Source organism: Podarcis gaigeae (genome assembly GCF_964106915.1).
Source record: "Podarcis gaigeae genome assembly, chromosome: 11".
NCBI classification, from domain to species: Eukaryota; Metazoa; Chordata; class Lepidosauria; order Squamata; family Lacertidae; genus Podarcis; species Podarcis gaigeae.
Genome location: NC_139687.1, coordinates 25,934,100 through 25,954,570, shown reverse-complemented (window position 1 = coordinate 25,954,570; position 20,471 = coordinate 25,934,100). Strand labels below are relative to the sequence as shown.

Here is a 20,471-nt window from a genome sequence, read left to right as displayed (position 1 = left end):
TTTCTGGTTTAGCTATTCAGTGTTGGATGCTGGGCATGTTTCAAGTGCCAAGAACGGAGTTTAAATTGAGACATTGGACGTTTGTTAAATCATTTGTTGACTTGGTCCAGAAGCACAGAATGAAATCTGTAGTCGTAAACTGATACTGTACTTATGTCCTGTAATGCTGAGACTATTGTTATAATTGGAATTGAGCATGATGTGCCACTCATATTCCATTGTCTTAATGTTCTATATGCCTTTGGGTGTTGCTGGAGTGCTTAATCCTCAAATAAATTCTCATTTTCATTATGTGTGCATGTTGACACAATCTACAAGACAATTCCCTTCTTTAAGATAAAGTACGTATGTATTTTTCAAACAAATGAAAGTCCAAGCAGTCCACCTATTGCCTACAGTTAAGACAGTCACACAAATTCCCCTTTTCTAGAAGAGTCACATATGGTTTTACAAGCTTACCTAAGCAAATTCTGTCCCATGACACAGGGGATACATGCTTCACTAACCCATCATCCTCCTGTTTTAAGCTGTCTTCATGCCAGGTTCAACAAAATATTGATGGGCTTCAGATGTTTAAATAGGTAGAATAGGAAGCACACAGGAGTTCTATGCAATCTGTTTGTGCACTGTATATGTAATATTTAAAAAGTGTTTGTGAATTTTCTATTGGGCACATAGGCTGCTTTCCTGTCAATTGTTTAGAATCTAAGGAAATAAGACGATAACATGTAAAAAAATCTCCCATAGAAGAAACATCTAAAGCCACTTGTTGAGTCAATCCAGTCAAATCTCGCCTGCTCCTCCACTCATCTGCAGCAAATGTTTAGGTTTTTTGATCAATCTATCAACCAACAGCTTAAGATGTGGAAAAACACAATTCTGCAAAGTAGGAATAAATTGCAAATTGGTCCAAGCTAAACTTTGACGATGGAAAGGAAATGTGCAGCCGCTATAAAAGTGAGGTTGACTTCCAATAGGTCAAAACATTTCCCCAGCCTTTCTACTTGACCTTTTTTCTGTCTCCCCTACTTATTTGCTGTCTTCCTGTGGAGTATCTATTCTAACCCAAAGCAAAGCTGCCGTATCAAGATGCACACATAATGAACCTAAGCAACCGTGTAATCTTGTTGTATCCTTTATCCTCACTTGTTCCCATTTTATTCTATTGTTCCTCAGTTTTCATTTCTAGACTGAAAGCTCTCTGTAAACAGTGTTTCCCTTAGTTGTTTAGCATAGTGCCCAAAATACTTGAGGCAATTCATAAATAATAAACAGAAATCTCTTGATGAAACTTGACCTTGCTGAGATCTGGGTGTGTTTTTTTAACACTTCTGCATTTTATGTTTGTCAATATGTTACTTTTAAATTTAGGATATCATCTTAATCACCACACATTCTCCATGTTCACTTTTCCATATTCACAGTATTAGCTTACAAGACAAATAGTGCTGTGATTCTGATCAGCAGGCATATAATTATCAAATGTTTAATGTAAAACTATGATGCTATTCATCACAGTCTTAAAAACGTTGAACATTTCTTGGACCACAAAATGGTGGCAGGTAGAGGCAGAGTTTGGCATAACCCGTTGGCAATTACTGACATCATTTTCTATTGAGATCTAATTGGCTCAGCATGTTCCTTGGGGCAAGGTGTTTCATAGCTCAACTTTCTTCATGCTACCGTATTTTTCACCCTATAGGACGCACTTTCCTCCTCCAAAAATGAAGGGGAAATCTGGGTGCATCCTATGGGGCGAATGCAGGCTTTTGCTGAAGCTTGGAGAGCGAGAGGGGTCGGTGCGCACCGACCCCTCTCCCTCTCCAGGCTTCAGGAACACATCCGCAGCCTAGGCAGCTCTGCGGGAGTTCCTGCAGGGCTGTCTAGGCTGCGAATAGGAGGCGCAGCGCCGCCATCCCACTGTTCCTCAACCTGGTTCGGTTTCCCCAACCTGGTTTTGGGGGGGAAATAAAGGGGGGGGGAAATTTCCTTTATTTCCCCCCCCCCAAAAATAGGTGCGTCTTATGGGACGGAGCGTCCTATGGGACGAAAAATACGGTAAATATTAATATTTGCTCTGGAGGCATTGTGATAGCTTACCACACTTCAGGCAGAATATACCTCAGAGGCGTGAGACCTTCCTTCTCCTGCTGAACATCTCTGTCGCCTAGCCATGACTTCTCAGCATGTAAGATCCCAGCATGCTGGTGCTGGCAGTGGTCCAACCAAAAGGCTATATGACATGGCTAGAGGATGGGACTGGCAAGTGGGAAACCCTGGGCAGACTGTGGTATTGAGGCCCCCTGAAAGTGTCCCATGGTGCATTGTTGGGTCCTAGCATACTGTTTGAGGAACACTGTTTTAGTTCATTGAAATTTGAACTACTATTTATTTATTTAATATTCACATTTATTTATATGCCGTTTGTTCTATAGCTGGAAGGTCAGACACTGTGTGTTTCCTATACACACAGACATTTGAATTTTCTGCTAGCAAACTTTGCACTTGCTCTAAATTTTATGGAAAAAGTGGACTTTACTTAATTCCTGGTAAAAGAATATTGTGTATGATACTCAGCACTGAATACTGCCTTCTCTGAAGTAGAGGAAGAAAAGCTAGGTAATGGCTAAATGCACTTAAGCTTTCTAAGTCCTGTCACTTGAAGGCATTAGGGAGTTTGATAAACTACTTTTGATAGCATCACCTCTAGCATTCACAGTTTATGTTACAAAGAATATGTACCATACTTGTGAGAATTGTTCCATGGTGTTGTGAGGATGGCAGAGGGGAGAGGGTCAACAAAGTTTACAATACCTTTTCTGAGTTGAGCTAGAGCTTGTGAAACTCCTAATGTGCGAAAAAGCTTTAGCAAGTATTTGCTGAGAACTAATGCTGTAATGTGTTAGTCACCCATTATCTGTTTCTATTTTTGCAGGTCCTGAATGACGAGCGACATGGGTTTCTGCAGTGCCACTTGGAATCTCTTGCACTGTGGAATGGATTGATCCCCCCCCCCCCCCAAAATGGAGATTTTACAGTAGGCTGGAATAAAGCACCACGGCTGTGAATTCTGCTTCTGCTCTGTTACTGGACATAGCAAAGGAAAGACTCTCTCCCCTGCCCTCCTCCCTTTCCTACTTTCCCTCCCTGCTTCCAATGAAGAAGGCACAGTATCACCTCACCTTACTGATTTAGAGCACACCACCATCCAGGACAGATGGTCTGTCAAAAGCTGTAGGATGCCTGTGGAGAACATCATAATGAAGTAGCGAACTGATAGCAGTGCTGCCGCCTAATTGTCAGGATCACAGCCGACAGAGCTGCACTGCCCTTTCCCTGCTTCCTTAATCGGGTCAGGAACAGCAGGGTGAACATGGCTGGCCTCGTTAACAACCTGCTAATATTGTTCCTTATTTTTCAAAACAGCTGTTTGGCTTTCAGAAGCCCACTTTCTGTCTTTAAGAGGTGGGTTGTTTATCAGTGTGCGCTGCTTAGTGTTGCCGTCTGCTTTTCCTTGATTTGTGTTGTGGCTTTAAAAGTGAAGCTTCCAGCAAAGTAAACAAAAACATTCTAAAAATATAACTGGCTTATTTTTAAAAAATGTGATTATAATTGGTTTTGGTTAATACTGAAATATTCAGTACGTTACATCATCGTTCTTATACTGTTTTGCAATAACTTTTTTATCTAAATTCAAATGTGCGCTTGACAGGCTCTGTAGTAAGTAAGTAACTTTTTTATATACAATGTCCTTTCCATTAGTCCTTTGAAATCTCTTTTTAAAGTGCATCAGGTAACTTATCAGTTGTTTGATTAGCCTTCTGGAAGATGTCTCCTTGCATTTATGGATACCTTCTTAAGCGGAAGTCTGCTTTATTTGCTCACAGGACAATATGGTTGTATGTACAGCATAGTCCCCGTAATTGCCACATCAAATATTAATCCATGGATATATTTAGTATTCACATTGCATCAAAGGCTGCTTATATCTAGCTGTCCCGAAACTAGCAGGCATGTCTAGGGTTCCCCCACTATATTTTACAGGAGGGTTTTTTTCTGGATTCTCTTCCTATACAAATAATAGGGAACAAAATTTTCCGTGACTTTTTTGGTATCCATACAAAAGATGCAAATATGTGTGATTAGACAATTGTTTTCAATCACAGTTCAAGAAGAGAAATGCAGGAAGTTCCCCCCCCCCCCCAGGCTTATTCAGCTAAGCATTGGGAGTTCTGCTGTATATTTGCATATTGAGGATTTCCCCATCTATTAATTCATTCCATAGTTTGTATGTTACAACTAACTTAAGCAATCATGAAGTGTTATCCATGAAGTGACCTCTTGGTAGTCTCATTGTAAAGAGATCTGCATGGGCTTTTTTGTTGTAAATTGGGGGCAGCCCTGCAGACTTCCTTGGATACATGTATGAATTGGCACGTTAGTTTGGATGCTTAGTTGGCTGAAACATATCAAAGAACCTGTTTCATCAATACAACTTTCCTTCCTATCAGTACACGGTAAACTTGGGACATGTTAGCCACCATTTGACCTGGTGTATGAAATGATTATTAATAATTTGCCAGTTCTTAATATTTCAAACTGTTTTATATATTCCACACATGGATTTCTCAAATTATTCTAGCTACAGCAAAAGTTATTGGAGCACCTGTATGAGTTATACAAGTTGTGAAATGCTTTTAAATAAAAGGTACATATTTAATATTTCTTCTTAATTTTAGGTATAAAGATTCTGCCAAGTCACATTCTAATGAATGCCTGGGCAGCAACAGGCAGCTGGTTCCTCTAAGTTTATCAGATTTTGCATTGGACATTCGCATGCCGGGCGTAACTCCTAAGCAGGTGAGAACAGAAGTCCGTATGTAGATCAGCTTATTAGTTTGCTTGTAGTAATAGGAACAAAGGTAGCCACGTCACTTTATTAACAGGTGGAGATTTACAATCGGTACATCTGTCTTGTGATAACTTCAGAATGACCCTGAGTTAAGAGTCCATGGAGAGCTGGATTGTCCTGCTTGTTCTCACTGTTGCTTAGAATGCTTGATGGCTTCTCAGATGACCATATGCTAGGCCCCTGTGGAATAAATGCCTTCCTGTGATTCTCACTAACATAATCTGCAAAGAACCAGTGAGTGTTTCGAGGGAATATTAATATGAATTCTCCGGTGAAGACTTGTTAGAATTGGAACAATGTCAACTTCATGCAGATTCATTTTTGTGGTATCCTATCCTTAGGTTTTACACAAGTGTAGAACAACCTAAGAATGTTCTAGAAGTCTAGTCAGGGAACTGCCCTAAACTAGCTAGAGGCAATCAGAATAAAATAAGTTGATCTTTTAAAGGTAGATCTGAAACGATTTTAGTTGCATAAAGTAAATTAGTTGTGCGGAATTTTTCCTTTTGTTCTTTGTTGAACAGTCTAAAGCTGGAGTGGCTAAACCAGTTACCATGGGTGTCTGTGCACTTGCCAGTATCTCCCTTGGTGCTTAAAACGTCCTTGGATAATGTGGTTGGAGACCCTCCTTCAGGTATATAGGGCCAAAGCCGTTTAAGGCTTTAAGGGTCATATAAGATACGTCCTATAAGATACATCCTGAAACATTTCTCCACCTGTAAAACAGTCCATGTGATTTATGCAATTTGGTGTAAATGCCAGAATATTTATGTAGTTAAAACTTTTTAGGATTCTTAAGAAGTCTATAGGTGAATGTCTTTGTAACATTAGAAACAAACAACTGGGAATCCCTCTCATTAACCATTTTATAAAACTGAATTACTCTCCAATATATTTAAAGTTTTGGGGGAAATTGCACACAGATGACAATAGGATTTTACTGAGAACAAAGATTTGGCCCCCTGTAAGCTAAATAAGGAACTAGAGTTTTTTCTTCTTTTATAAGACAAAAGATTTAGAGGTAATCCCTTGTTCTTTCTCTATTGCCATGTGTATTAGTGAAATACCTTGATGCCTTATCCTAGATTAATGACACCTGATCATATATAGTCTGCAATTGAGGATAATATTTTAGGGATCTAGTGAAATAGGCTTTGGTAAAGCTCATACCATAATAAATATGTTGGTCTTTAAGGTACCACAGGGCACTTGGCTGTGTTTTTGCTTACCAGGTCAGGCCGTTTAAATAGTTCTCTTCCTTCAGTGATGCAGTTTTAGGTCTTCTCTACCCTAAACGTATTAGGCACTCTACCCCAAATCCTTGAATCTCTCCTCTACAGTGTTGGCAAACATCCAGCAGTCAGTCTTGGAGCCTAATAACCATTTAATTGCTAACCCAGAAAGGCCTATATAAGAGTATGTGTTTTTATGAAAATTCACTGTGAAGATGATTAAAAAAAACACACTTAGAAAAGCTAAATTGTGTATACACAATGGCAATTACATGTACATAATTTCTCTTACTTTGCATATGTTTTCCTAGTCATCATGGAGATGGGCAAAAAGCTCTACAGGATTTCAGAGTCCCTGCTAAAAAGAGATTAAATAATGTTTAGATAGAACTGCCAGTCATGAAATTAGTAGCAGCGTTAAGAGCTTCAGAAGCATTACAAGAATAGGATGTTTTGCAGCCGATGAGATGACTCATTGTTGCAGATAGCACTTGCACAAATAGAAGCTGAAACAAGTAATTTAGCTATTGGGGAGCATTTCCTGGAACTTATGATTGGAACCATCTGTTTCAATTTCTTGGCTGTAGAGAAAGAACGCTTCAAGTAGGACTCAAGTAAAAATATTCTGTAAAAAACCTCTTCTGGAAATTAAGCCGCACAAATAGTTGGAATCTGCAGGTGTAGAAAAATCCATGTGCTGTCCAACTGAAAGTATCTATGGTATAGCAGGTGGGGATCCTAGCCACTAGGCTATAAAGTCAAAAAGTACTGTACCATGGAACAGCAGCTTGGAAAGACTGTGATTTAGCTCTAGTTCGGATGTATGTTCTGCTCTACTGGCATTGATTTGTTTGTGTGTCCATAGCGGCAGCCTCAGAGGCTTAGAATAAATTCCAACGAGACTCTTATGCTTATGTGCAGCTCATTTCAATGAGTTTCCATTAATTTCACGTGACATCACCCATCATGGTGATCATCTTGCACAATAAGAGAAGTAAAATAATGGGAGCTTTTTCATAAATGTGTTTTCATTCTTGAATAGTTTGCAGCATGCTCACATGCTTGGAGTAGATTGTAATAGCACAGTTCATATGTCATGTTTCTGATCCTCCAAACCAGCCCTTAGGAACAAATTATTGCTAAATCAAGCCAGCAAACAAAGGAGAATGTGCAAACCCTTAGCTTGTGCTCAGTCCTCCAGACCATGTTTTGTAATGTGATATCTGAACTGGGCCAGTGACTTGAACTGCGGCTTCTGAAAAGTTAAAATAGCAGTAGACTAAAAGGAGATTAAAACCCACATCAACTTTCTTATTGCAGGAGTGGAGAAAAACATTCGCTGAGAAGCATCTGTGGGAAGGCAATAGTTTTAACACTTTCCTCTCACCTGTCCATAGGATGCTCTCCTGTTCTTTTGTTCACAGATCAGTATAACCTGATTCCTAACACATGTATGTCCTAAAGTTTGGTATGGTAAACACTTTGTTTCATGCTAGGATTAATGTGCGTGGAAACCTTTGTAGTGTATAGGCATTCTCAGCACCACACGGCTGTCATAGTTTACATGCCCCTTTTTAATAAAAAGAAGCAGCATCCTGTCGTGGAGGTTTTTCCCTACCTGCTATCATGTTCAGGCTGTCTTTGGTGATGGCATTTGTTAGGTTAATTATTCTAAAGGAATAAAATAAGACTTCCAGGAATCTACCTTGCGTAAATTGTTTGAGAATAGCAGAGCTCTCTATGTGTGGGCAAAAAAATACTTGCACTACAGCGTGAAATAATGTAGCATTCATCTGGAATAATTCTAAGCACTGCTGGCAGGGTTCATTGTAGTATGAATACAGATGGCATATGTGCAAAAATCAGTCCTTGAAAAATTCTTCATCTGGGTTGGCTAATTAGAACAATGGGCTTTTTACATAAAGGCCTGTGATATCATAAAGAACAAGGGCAGCCTTAAGTAATGCTTACTGGTAAGAATGGAAAAAATATATTCTTGCATCAACCTCCTATCGCTAATTGTGCTTCAGATCTTTGCTGTTCAAAGCTCGGCCTTTGCATTTTACATTTTGAATCTTGCTCAAATGTATAATACAGAGGCTATCTTTTACCCTCTGTACAGAGCTACTCAAAGTGATATCAAGGAAATGGGATGGTGAATAACAGAAGAACATGCATCACTGGAAAATGAATCCTTTCATAACTATTTAATTTATATGGAGGCAGTACATGAAAATGGCTGCTGTCATTTAAATTGTTCATAAGCGTGACTTGCTATTCAGGACTTATGAAAAAAAGCAGACTCGACTGGCTGCAGCCTCTAAGTGACAGGATAAATCTGTACAGGATAAATGCTGCCTACTTCTGCTAAGCCACAAAAATCATGCCCAAATTAATCCTCTTTGTCCCCAAACCTGTAACCTCTCATTGACCAAAGATCAATGTAATGATATTTTGCATGGGCAAGTTTGAATCTAGAGCTCCAAGCCTCCATTATGACCTTAAAAAAAACATTATTGCAAATTTATCAGCTTTCACATGCATAAGCAACCATAAGACCAGAAGCTTTGAATTTGGAAAGGTTTAATCTTTTTATTAGTTTTAATGCATTTAGTATGGGAAAAATGAATGAACAACACTTTCACACTGAATGCTTGGGAAGGAAAGTAGGAGAAAGGCAATTTAAGTAGTTCATTATTTTCTTTCAGTGTTTGGAAAGTATTTAGGAACTCATCAGGCAAGTGTGTTAAAGAATAAGGTGGTTCACTTTGTGTGTTTGCAAGTGCTGCCAAACCATTAATGTCTGAGCTTGCATATGTTTGCTTGCAGACTAATATATGAAATAATGACAGAAGATTGCAGAGCAATTGACATTTTCAGTGCTCGTCTATTTTTGTTTATTAATAGAAGTATAGCCATTAGTGTAGATGACTATCAAACACTGACAGCTTGAAAGATAAAGAGCAATGGGTCTTGTACAGTCATTAAAGTTATTTCTCTGTGTGAATTATTTACTTTGAAGTGATGAAGTCGGCAGAATTAGAGTGCCCTGTATTATTAGGAAATTATCCCATTATTTGGGGATTTGTAACTTGCTTCAGAATCCTCTGCAGATCTAGAGAGTGGAAATTTTAAAATCTTCTTTTGATTAAATGTCTTCTTTTTGAGGGGGAAATAGTGCTATACACCACCCCAATTTCTAAGCGGTGTGAGATTCCAGGTTTCCTCGCGCTTACTTAGGGTTTGTGTTTCCTTTAGAAATGAGGCACAGTGGAGACCAGCAAGGTGTTAGAGGTCATATATAATATGTTTCATTTTAGTGCTAGTCATTTAAGCAAATATCAAAGTCCACCATAAGTGTCTTTTTGTTTAATCAATGAGCCAGCTTGAATGTAATGATAAACATTGGGTTATAGAAACACGCATGTGCCTAAGGTTTGTGTGTTTTTCCTTCTCCTTGCCTCGTCCAATGCACTCACAAAGAAGAGATTGGAACTTACTAGTTAATGACTGTCTATTGTTGCACCCCATCCCTGCCTACTCTGTGATTAATCTTAAATATAGATAGAGAAAACAAGGGAACTTCATAAACTATGGTTTAAAGTTGGCTTATTTCAACCAGCCACAAGACTTATCACTGTCTGTCTGGGTTCAGACATAACATTTCACTTTGGTTAGCTAAAAACAGAAGTAGAAGCTTCCAAACTCTTCCTCAGGAGTTCAAAACTCTCACTAGAGGGGGACAGGGCTGTGGTTCCCGAGCTCACTGTGATTGGTCTCATAACAATGAACTATGATCTGTCATTGTATCCAGATTGTCCATCACTGGTGGCAAAGAAATTCTAGGAAACTTGTTTAATATATTAAATTTCTGGGGGAAAATGGCAAGTGCATCTTGCTGCTTCTGCTGTTGTTGTGCTGCTAATAATAATACTCTTGCACATTTCCCACATTGTTCAAAACTTTATTAATTCTTGTAGTCCATGGGGAGTTGAATGGGACTTGACATCATGGTGCAAGGGAAAGAGGCAAAGTTGTAACATATGTAGAAGATAAGCTTGCTGTGGTAATACAGTACCAGAATATAGAACTGGAACCTGCAGAACAAATAAGAACTTCATTTTGGGCAGGCATTGAGATCATTTGGCTCTCCACATGTTGTTGAGCTACAACTCCCACCAGCCTTAGCAAGCACAGATGAAGGGAGCTATAGTTTAGCAACATCTGGAGGGCCAAAGGTTTAAGGGAAAATTTTCTCTGATTTATTCTCTTTCACATATATAGTTCCTCAATTCCAAATGCCTTGTATTGTATATAGGATGACCTACACAAACAGTTGTCTTGCTTCATGTTTAATATTTCTGCAAAAAATTGGAAGGGCAAATACATATGGCTGGAATTCAATTAGTTTGTGTCTTCTTAAAAAAAAAAAAGGCATTTGAATTGTGGACTTCAGCTCCATTGTCTCTTAAAAAGCTTTGGCTTTTGAAACAGTAGCAACTTGCAGCCACGAAATTAGCACAGGCACTTGTAAAACGTGGGTCATGCTGGCCCTACACATCTTGCATTTCACGGCATTGTGTGACTGCTGGGACTTGTGAAGTAACTGATGTCTGTACAGGGTTGTCATGTTCCAATTTGCACTGAAGACGATTACAAATGTGTGTCTCAGCCGACTTTCCATTGCTTACTTCTAAGGGAAACATTCTCTTGATTAACTTTCATTAATGTTAATTGAAGTAAGGAGCATACAGACACAGTTATGGATTTCCATTCTTGGTATTCTCTATACCCAGAGTGAACTACTTAATTATGTTTAATATTGTATGAGAACAAGAGTATGGTATGGGGAGGATGTGTGACTTGGGAATATGTCCTCTACCTTGAAGTAATATTGATTTGATTATTCCCCCCGCCCGCCCCCCCTGGTATTATCCAAGTGCATATCTGTAGAGAGGTTTAGCAAGGGCTTAGAAGTGCATTTGGGGCAAAATCCAGAATGGCTTTGTCTTTCTCCCGTTCATTTCCAGGGAAATGCTTACACGAGGAACTTCCTTGTTAATTAGTCACTTTTAATGTACTTCTCTGCTGCCCCCTGTCCCCAGCAGCCCACACAATAATATCAGAATGTGCTGTATAGTATCCTTGATTTGCTTGCCACTAGAGGATACAGTTGCTGTGTTCCATTGCAATAGCCCCAGAGTACAGCTATAGCACAAAATGACTATTGCAGACTGTACATTTGTCTCTTAGCCTGGAAGCTGTTGTCGAGTGTGTGTATTAATTCCTCAGTAGCCGACTCACCAATGTGCTCCTGGTATCAAAGAACAATATGTAGAAGAGCGTTGAGGACTCAGCTTACCTATTTTAGCCATTTTCTGATTAATATAGTTGGTTTGCTTTGTGTAAATTCTTATCCTAGCCAGAAATGCATACCCTCTAGAAATACTGATTATCTAATATGCGATCTAATATAGAAGTAAAAAGTATGTTATAGCTAGTTTATCATTAGTTTATCATATAGGCATACTTCTACTCTAAAAGTTATTTTAGCTGTTTTCAAGGTCACCTGTTGCCAGAAATTTATACATATATGGAAGGTGAACTATTTGTGAAATTAGCAAATTTTGACTTTTTTGGGGGGGAAATATGCCTGATGTCTTTTCCTCTGTTGTGTCATTCCAGTCTGATACCTATCTTTGCATGTCTGTCCGTTTACCAGTGGAGGAGGAAGCCTACGTAGGTGAGTACCACCTGAGTGTCAGAAAATCATGGACAGAATTGGTGAAAGGCTTGTGTTGCTTCCCCTGTAGCTTAATTTTCCCTCCATCAGAATTCCTGTAATACATTCATCATGTCTAATGCAGAAGCAAAACTAGAGGGAACCACTTAAGGTGGGGATAACAAACTGTATCTGGAGAGACTCGTGAGTAATAGTACTTAAGGAGCTTCATGTAGATGCCTCTGGCAGCTGGGCTGTAGCGCTCCCATTTGTAAAGTATTGGCTTTCTGTCTGTGGCTGGATACTTAATTCCACTCCATTGCACAAGCTGTTTATTTACCTGCTGGTACGAGCTGTAAATCTCTTTGCACTTACAATAAGCGCTAGGTACAGTAAGATCTTACCTGTTTGCAAAATATACTTGCTTTATGTTGAGGCGTGGATGAGATGACAGGCAAATGACAGGCCCTACCACAACACTATATCAATGTTTAATTTAAGTAACTAGGCCACTGAAGTAAGCACCATCTGTTTAGTGTGTTCGCTCCGTAATGTTCATTTTTTATTCCATTCTGCTTGCCAACGGTTACCTTCACTAGTAAGTGTAAATAGTAGAATGGAAATTTACAATGAAAGGGTAGAACCTAGAAAATCGTCACTTGTTTTCAACGAGATTAGTTAGCTCTTAACACATTTTAACTGTGTGTGTATGTATTAGGTAGCTGATGAGTGATAAAGGTTTGGCTTTTTCCATATACGTTGAAAATGCGATTAGGAAACCACTATCATTGTATCACTGTCGTATTGCCATTGGCTTAAGGCAGCCTTGCACACCCTGGTGCCCCCTAGAACTTGGGGACTACATTTCCCATGAGCCCCAGCCAGCATGGCCATTAGGTAGAGATGATAGGCTTTGTAGTCCCAAAACATCTGGAGGACACCAGGTTGGAAAAGGCTGAGTTAAGGTAAGGAGAGTGCAATTTTCAAAGGACATGACATCTCTACTTTCAGCCGACATGATTTGGGGACATCTTTCTTTGGTGTGATATTTAGTAATTACATTACTGTGTTCTGGTTTGGGGGCTCTGAAGAGCGTAATTTAGGTCATAGGCAGCCTTTAGAATTTATGCTTTGTAAATCAAAGGTTCAGTTTGAGTTCCCATAGTAAGACACTGAAGGATTAAAGAAAATTAGAGATGCCAGCAATATGTAGTGGGCATGCGCCTGGAAATTACCTTTGAGGTTCATGAAGCTCACTGCAAGGAATAGGCAGGCTATAAAAGGTCCCAAATTTTTTTCTGGCTTTGATTTAAGAATTTCCAGCCCTTCCCTTGTCAAACACTCAAATCCCCTTCCCAAACTTTTCCCTTTTTATTTAAAAGCCTCAGCTATATTGGCCAACATGCAGTGCATTGTCTGTGAAATAAGAGGAGAAAGATCTGCCTCTTCATCTTGTCCTTGTCCAAGGTGCTGCTGAACACATCAGGATGGCAAATCCCAGCAGTTCCTTGGAGCTGTAGTTTTTGCTAGTGCTACCACCTTTGTAGAATTGATTTTGGGATTACGCTTGTACCCAAAACTACTTCCTTTTGGCTTTTTTCCTGGATAAGGCTCATGTAAACCCCTGAGGACACCCCCCCCGGTATAGGGTGGTATATTAATAATAATAATAATAATAATAATAATAATAATAGGCAGTTTCTTGTGAGTATAGGTAGTTTTCCTGTGTCTTGTATTAGGGATGATTCAATATTATCCAATCATGCTTGATGCAGATATAGGACAGAATTAGCAATTCTATTTCCAGTTGGAAGGACGGAATTCCAGAGTAGTACTTTATGTAGAGATATAGTGAGTAGCAGCTGTGGGTGGGTGCTTTGGGCCCCTGGGATCCTTTAATGATCTGATTTTAATCATTATTTTCATGGCACAGAAGCAGTTCTCTCATAGCACATAATTTGGGACTTCTGCGCCAGTTGATTTTTTTATTATTACTTGGATCTTGTAAGATAATTTATTCTATCCAAGTATTTAAGTAATTGTGTGTTTAGAGTTTCTGTTAATTAAAACACTGCAGCAATTATTCTTTAGGGTATATACTGTGTTTAATTTATGATATGTCTACTGTTCTGTGAACTGCTATTTATAAAGACAAAATCGGCATGAAATACATTGTACAGTATTGTTCTTTGGGGTTATTTATAGGCTGGAAACACTCCTATTAAGATCTAGTTAGGGCTAAGCAAATGGGTCCTTGAGGACAACTACTGTTCTTAACATCTTTTGTAAGGAGTGCACTATCTGAACGTTACAAATTAAAATTACTGAAGAATTTAGTTAGAGAGAAAAGAAAAATACAAAACGTTCATATCATAGTAAATAGTTACTTGCAAATATATAGAGAATGCTGGCAGTAAGAAATTTCAGGTTGCACAATGGTGGGACTCTTTCTATTTTTCATGCCACCTGGTCCAAACCAGAAGTCACAGTAGAATAGGCCCTTCAGTGTTGCAGCGCACAATCTCTTCCAAATAACCCTGTGTTTTTTAAGGCATTCGTTTTTTTAAAAAAATGACTAGTTTTACAATCCCATGCACACTTAGTAAAAAGTAAGCATGTTAAAATTAATGGGATTTATTTCTCAGTGAATGTATTTATGAACAGGTTAGATGTATGTAGCTTATTAATATAATTTTAAAATACTGTAGAAGAAACTATTTTAAATGCTTTCATGCTTGTTGAATCATAAACAATGTATAATTGCTTCTGTCCAGAAATGTCTCATCAGAGGTAAACTGAGCTGGACTAAAGTTATTTCATTCCATATATATATATAAAAGTGTGGTTATGTAGTAGACTTTCCTCACATAAGCAGGCATTAAGCTTTGAGCATGTGAATGCAGAAGTCTTTTGAGTGGTGTATAAGATATCAAACTTTCTGGTTGACCTTAGAATATGTTACTTAACCTTAGAAGCTATTACTTTATTAGTGTGACAAATAGACATGAAAAGTTATCTGAAGAGAAGGTGATTTCCCAGCAAAGCAAAAACTGAAATAAAAGCGCACAAAGGATGCACCAGAAAGTCAGTATGTGCTATTGAAATTGGGTATCTCCAACATGTTTTGAATCCAGTCTGTAACATCCAATAGTCACATCCTGCCACTGGAAGAACCTCTGGTCCAACATGGCTCTCCTTTTCTATCTTTCCCTTCGCTTGCCCTATGAAGCGTGTGGGGTTGACGAAGTCCCATTGCACAAGCTGAAGTCCCACTTGTACGACATTGGATTTTGTCTGTACATTTTGCTAACCAGATACATTTTGTTGGTTGCTAAGGGTAGGCTGTGACTTCACATACTTACTAATGAAATAAATGTAGTTGCTAATCATAATAAGATATGTCTAGCATCTGATTGTCCAGTGTACAGCGTTTCACTTAGAGCCCATTTTATTAGATGTGTAATACTGTCCATTCCAAGCTTGGAAGATAGCCATACATCTAAGTAGCAATAGTAAGCTCCTTGGTAGGATTTTTTTTTTTTAAAAAAAGCATAATACAGTATTTGACCTTTCCCCTCAAAGTTTTTCTGCTGCACAGTGAGACTGAATATGTGTAAAATATATAGAGGTGAGCAGCGGGAAGATATAAGTGTTTCCCCCCCCCCTTTTGTGCTTCTGAAAAATTAATATTTTCCCATCTAGTCTTTTAAATGTTTGATTATATGGGCAAATAGCAAAGCAAGAGAAGTATTTGCTGTATTGTGCAGGGTTTGATACAATCTGCTCTTTACTATTGAACTCTGCTGATAGCTAAAGGGTATACTACCGACACTTAGAAGAATTGTGTCTGACAGCAAGCCACTCAGCCAGGAAATTTATCTGTCATTCTCCTTCCCTTATTTTCACGCATATGGCCAACCAGTAAATAAATGTGGTTTCCCCCCCTTACTGACTGATGGTAAGCCACCATTTGTCAAACAGTTTCATACAAACAAGATAGGACCTATTGTAATCTGAAAAGAGGATGGAAATAATTTGATGATATATTGCATTTTTATTGCTTTACTTGACTCCATAGCTGCAGGATTGTTACAATAGAAATCTTTATTGCTTGGTGATACTACCTTTTGAGGAAAACCCATCTAAGTTAGTAAGTGTTTATACATTTATGCCTTTGGTGGCTAATGATATATGGTCAATTTTGTAACGTGTGAAAATGATTTAAGTTGCCTGATCTGCAGTGTGTGATTTGCAGAAAAATAGGACTCAAATAAATGAACAATAGTTGGAAAGAATTTGCCTTATCGATGGAAGTAGACAAGCTTTTTTACTACTCCACTGTGTATCAGAGAGAAAGAAAGAAAGAGAGAGTCCCATTTTGTATCCTGTGTACAAATAACTAAGCTATTAATGTACTGTGAGCCTTAAGATTTGCCAGTCTTAATGGCAAAGCAAAAAAGCATTCTGGCATCAAGTTGCAAGAAAGGAGATTCCATCTAAACATCAGGAAGAACTTTCTGATGGTAAGAGCTGTTCATCTGTGAAATGGACTCCCTTGGAAGGTGGTGGACTCTCCTTCATTGGAAGTTGTTAAGCAGAGTTGGGTGGCCATCTGTCATGGATGTTTTAGTAAGGGTCCTGCACTGCAGGGTGTTGGACTAGATGACCCTCGGGATCGCTTACAACTCTACAGCTCTACAATTCAATTATTCTGTAAGATATGAAACCAAATTCCCAGCTCCTCCACCCCATCCTTCCACGATTTTTCAATGCTTCCTTTCCTAGTAGCTAGAAAATGCGTATGAAATTTCACCAGTACAGTGGTACCTCGGGTTAAGAACTTAATTCGTTCTGGAGGTCTGTTCATAACCTGAAACTGTTCTTAACCTGAAGCACCACTTTAGCTAATGGGGCCTCCTGCTGCCGCTGCTGCGCCACTGGAGCGCAATTTCTGTCCTCATCCTGAAGCAAAGTTCTTAACCTGAGGTACTATTTCTAGGTTAGCGGAGTCTGTAACCTGAAGCATCTGTAACCTGAAGCATATGTAACCTGAGGTACCACTGTATAGTGGTTTCTAGAATAGTGAGTAGGTTTGGGTGTAGTTTAAGAGAAAGAGAGAGAGGGATGAAGGGAGGATTTTTTTTTTTAAAAAAAAATAACTCTGTAGAAGAGGACACTGAATTAATCACATTATATTTCACTACATCGGGAGATATGTAGAACACTGATAAATAAATACATATAGGGTGAAATCCAGTGGTATGTAAGAGTTTCACTTGTACCTTGGGACTTTCCTTGCCTATTCCCCCACCCCTGCTGGCAGCCCCCCGGTCACCCCCAAAATCTGACTTGCATTAAAATAATCCATCAAATTATACTGTCTGGAAGATGGTCTTTTAAAAGGCAGTGGGAATACAAATGTACCCCTGTAATGGACTAATCTAAAGTTGAGGGAGCCTATGACAGGAGTGGCTCAACATTGTCCTTGCACATAATGCTAATATATAATTTCTCTTGTGGATGAAATGCATTTTAATATTTAACATTCTTTGCCACCCTTTGAAGTCTTTTGGTCTTATAGTGCTGTCAGTAAACATCACAGTTAGTGAGAGCAATTGGAAAATGATTTTGTAGCATCTTCAGTGGATTGTAAAACTCCAGCTGTCATCGTAGAATTGAGTCTACCCTATTAATGTATTCATCTCTTTTCTTCCCCCCACCCCTGGAATATTCCTTTGTTCTGCTAAACTTCAAAATGCAAAACCGGGGGCACAATTGTAAAGTACCAGATCTCCTGTGGTCCTGCTCCTACTGTGCCATTAGAATTAAAATGATACACCTCAAGAATCTGCCCTGCTGCTTCCTAGTTAAAGAAATTTAAAATGCTCTCTGTCACTGAAGAGTAAAACTATTGATAAAGCTACTCTTGTTTACCACCTTCAAATGTACTCCTCCCCTCTTCTTTCCTCTCTTTTTTGGGTGGGGGGATCATCTGTGAGACTTGATTTTCATCTACAGTAGAAACTAAAAACATATTCCTTGGAGTTATGTTGTTTACGGTAGTCATTAAAATGTCTTTGTGTATTTCTTATTCCCCTTTTATATTTAATTATTGGTTAAATGTACATATTAATCTACATTTTTGGACTTCATTGTTTAGTAAGATCCAGAAAATTATTAAACAGTCCCTGGACAGGACCTCACAACTCTCTCTCCTAAATTTCTTTTTATATTAGAATAAAGACGTACCGTATTTTTCGCTCTATAAGACGCACCAGGCCACAAGACGCACCTAGTTTTTGGAGGAGGAAAACAAGAAAAAAAATATTCTGAATCTCAGAAGCCAGAACAGCAAGAGGGATCGCGGCGCAGTGAAAGCAGTGATCCCTCTTGCTGTTCTGGGTTCTGGGATAGCTGTGCAGCCTGCATTCGCTCCATAAGACGCACACACATTTCCCCTTACTTTTTAGGAGGGAAAAAGTGAGTCCTATAGAGCAAAAAATATGGTAAGTGAAGACCCCCCAAAAGGCCTTAATTGGACATTTATTAATGGCAGCGTACTTCACAATCCCCAAACAATGTAAGGATATGCATGGTGTTTCAATTACTTTTTCTTATCAAAATGTTTGGTACATAGCTTATAAGGAAATGCTTGCACACAAACTCAGAGCCTTACATGGTGTTTCAAAAATCGATAAGTTCATTAAAATTTTGTTTGCTTTTATAAAACACACACACAGAGAGAAAGAAAATTATGTTAATCCCCTGAATCCCGATATATTTCCATTTAGAATTTGGAATCATTATTAGACTTACTAGCTTCCTTTTTGCCTTTGAAATATTATTTTGATATAATGATCTTTTTGCCTCATTACTGAAAAGTTACTTTTGTATGAGAATTGCATATGAGTACTGCCATCTCTTGAAGCAGTGAATGTTTGAAGAGGAGGAACTTGAGTAGGGTATTCTGGTATGTTATCATAGTTGTATATTTTACCTGCAATGAAAAACAGTAATGATTTCTTTAAAATGTACATCTTAATTAGTGTGTAACAAAAGCATAAGAAAAACTTAAAACAATTTTTTTTTAAAGTATCATGGCCAATAAGGCATATTTGCCTGCTTTAGAAGTAAAATTGAGAGAGCTGAAACACAACTTGAGATATTAGCACTTCATCCTTGCTGCGATTTTTGATTTCTATTCCTGCTGTGTCGTTATAATGAGCACAGCATCCCATAGTGTATCTCCATTTGCTGTTGTATGAGTGAAATAGAACAAATAAGTGTCCTCGTGCAACTTAATGTAGAACCATAAAATGTACTGAGAAAAAAGACATACGTAAGTATCACTTTTGTCTTTCAGTTGACTTCAAACCTCATGCTAGCATGGACACTGTCCATCATATGCTGCTCTTTGGGTGCAACAATCCATCTTCAGATGAAGATTACTGGTAAGCAGCACAGGGTTGTTTTCATGGCATTGGTTTAATTTCCTACCTGTGTCAGGAGGGAAAGAGGTGTGGTTGGGAGGGGGTGTAGAAGGCTTGATGAGTGCATGGTGGGTATGGTGTTTTCAAAAACGTTCATTATGTCGTTTCTGCAATTTGGGTTGCAGATTTTAATCAATAGATGTATCAAACCAGGCCTAGTTGATCTGTGACTTCTTTGATAAATTGAAGGAAACATGAAAATGTATAATTAAAAAAGCAAAACTACCAGTCTTTGCTTAGAGGGATGCCCCTCCCCACGCATATTACTGTAGTACACTAGAGTAAAAACAGCCATAGTAAAGCTGATGTTGATTGCGATTTGTCCTCACACATTTTAAATTTCCCCCTATGGATTCATTCACTAAAACTTAGTTGATTGATTTACTGTTCAAACTGATGAAAGGTTGTAGCCCCCAATAAAAACTGTAACCTCAGTGCTTCATAATGGGAAGCAAGTTGCAAATTTCTACGTCTTCATACTCATCAATAAGATGTTGCTATTAATAAATCAGAAGCAGCTCTGAAATACCTTTTAAATTTTGATTGGGCCATTAATATTTGAAAAGGACAGTCTATAAAACAAGTAACCAGAAATGCTAACTTGGCCCCAAAGAGTTATGAAATTGGAAAGGTGTTCTGTTCATCTATTACTGAAAAATAGTTCATGTTTAATTGAATTTTATACTGGAATCCATGTGCTCATTTAAATATTCTTACACAATCTTACACAATCCTACTATTTTGTAAATAATAATAATAATAATAATAATAATAATAATAATAATAATAATTTATTTGTACCCCACTCATCTGGCTGGGTTTCCCCAGCCACTCTGGGCGGCTTCCATAGAAAGCAAAAATACACTAAAATATCACAGATTAAAAACTTCCCTGAACAGGGCTGCCTTAAGATGTATTCTGAATGTGAGGTAGTTATTTATCACTTTGACATCTGATGGGAGGGCGTTCCACAGGGCAGGCGCCACTACCGAGAAGGCCCTCTGCCTGGTTCCCTGTAGCTTTGCTTCATGCAATGAGGGAACCGCCAGAAGGCCCTCGGCGCTGGACCTCAGTGTCCGGGCAGAACGATGGGGGTGGAGACGCTCCTTCAGGTA

At 38.6% G+C, this 20,471-nt stretch overlaps 1 protein-coding gene across 16 annotated transcripts in view; it reads left to right on the top strand.

Annotated features, from left to right (window-relative positions):
• The window catches only part of PAM (peptidylglycine alpha-amidating monooxygenase), a 131,597-nt gene that overhangs the window by 43,881 nt on the left and 67,245 nt on the right, over window positions 1-20,471 (top strand). For all 16 annotated transcript variants that reach the window (XM_083702249.1, XM_083702245.1, XM_083702256.1 and 13 more), the window contains exons 2-5: window positions 2,936-3,465; window positions 4,740-4,860; window positions 11,830-11,887; window positions 19,230-19,317. In XM_083702249.1, coding sequence (XP_083558375.1) covers window positions 3,374-3,465; window positions 4,740-4,860; window positions 11,830-11,887; window positions 19,230-19,317 — 359 coding nt within the window. In that variant the 5' untranslated portion in view covers window positions 2,936-3,373. The remainder of the gene's footprint in view (window positions 1-2,935; window positions 3,466-4,739; window positions 4,861-11,829; window positions 11,888-19,229; window positions 19,318-20,471) is intronic.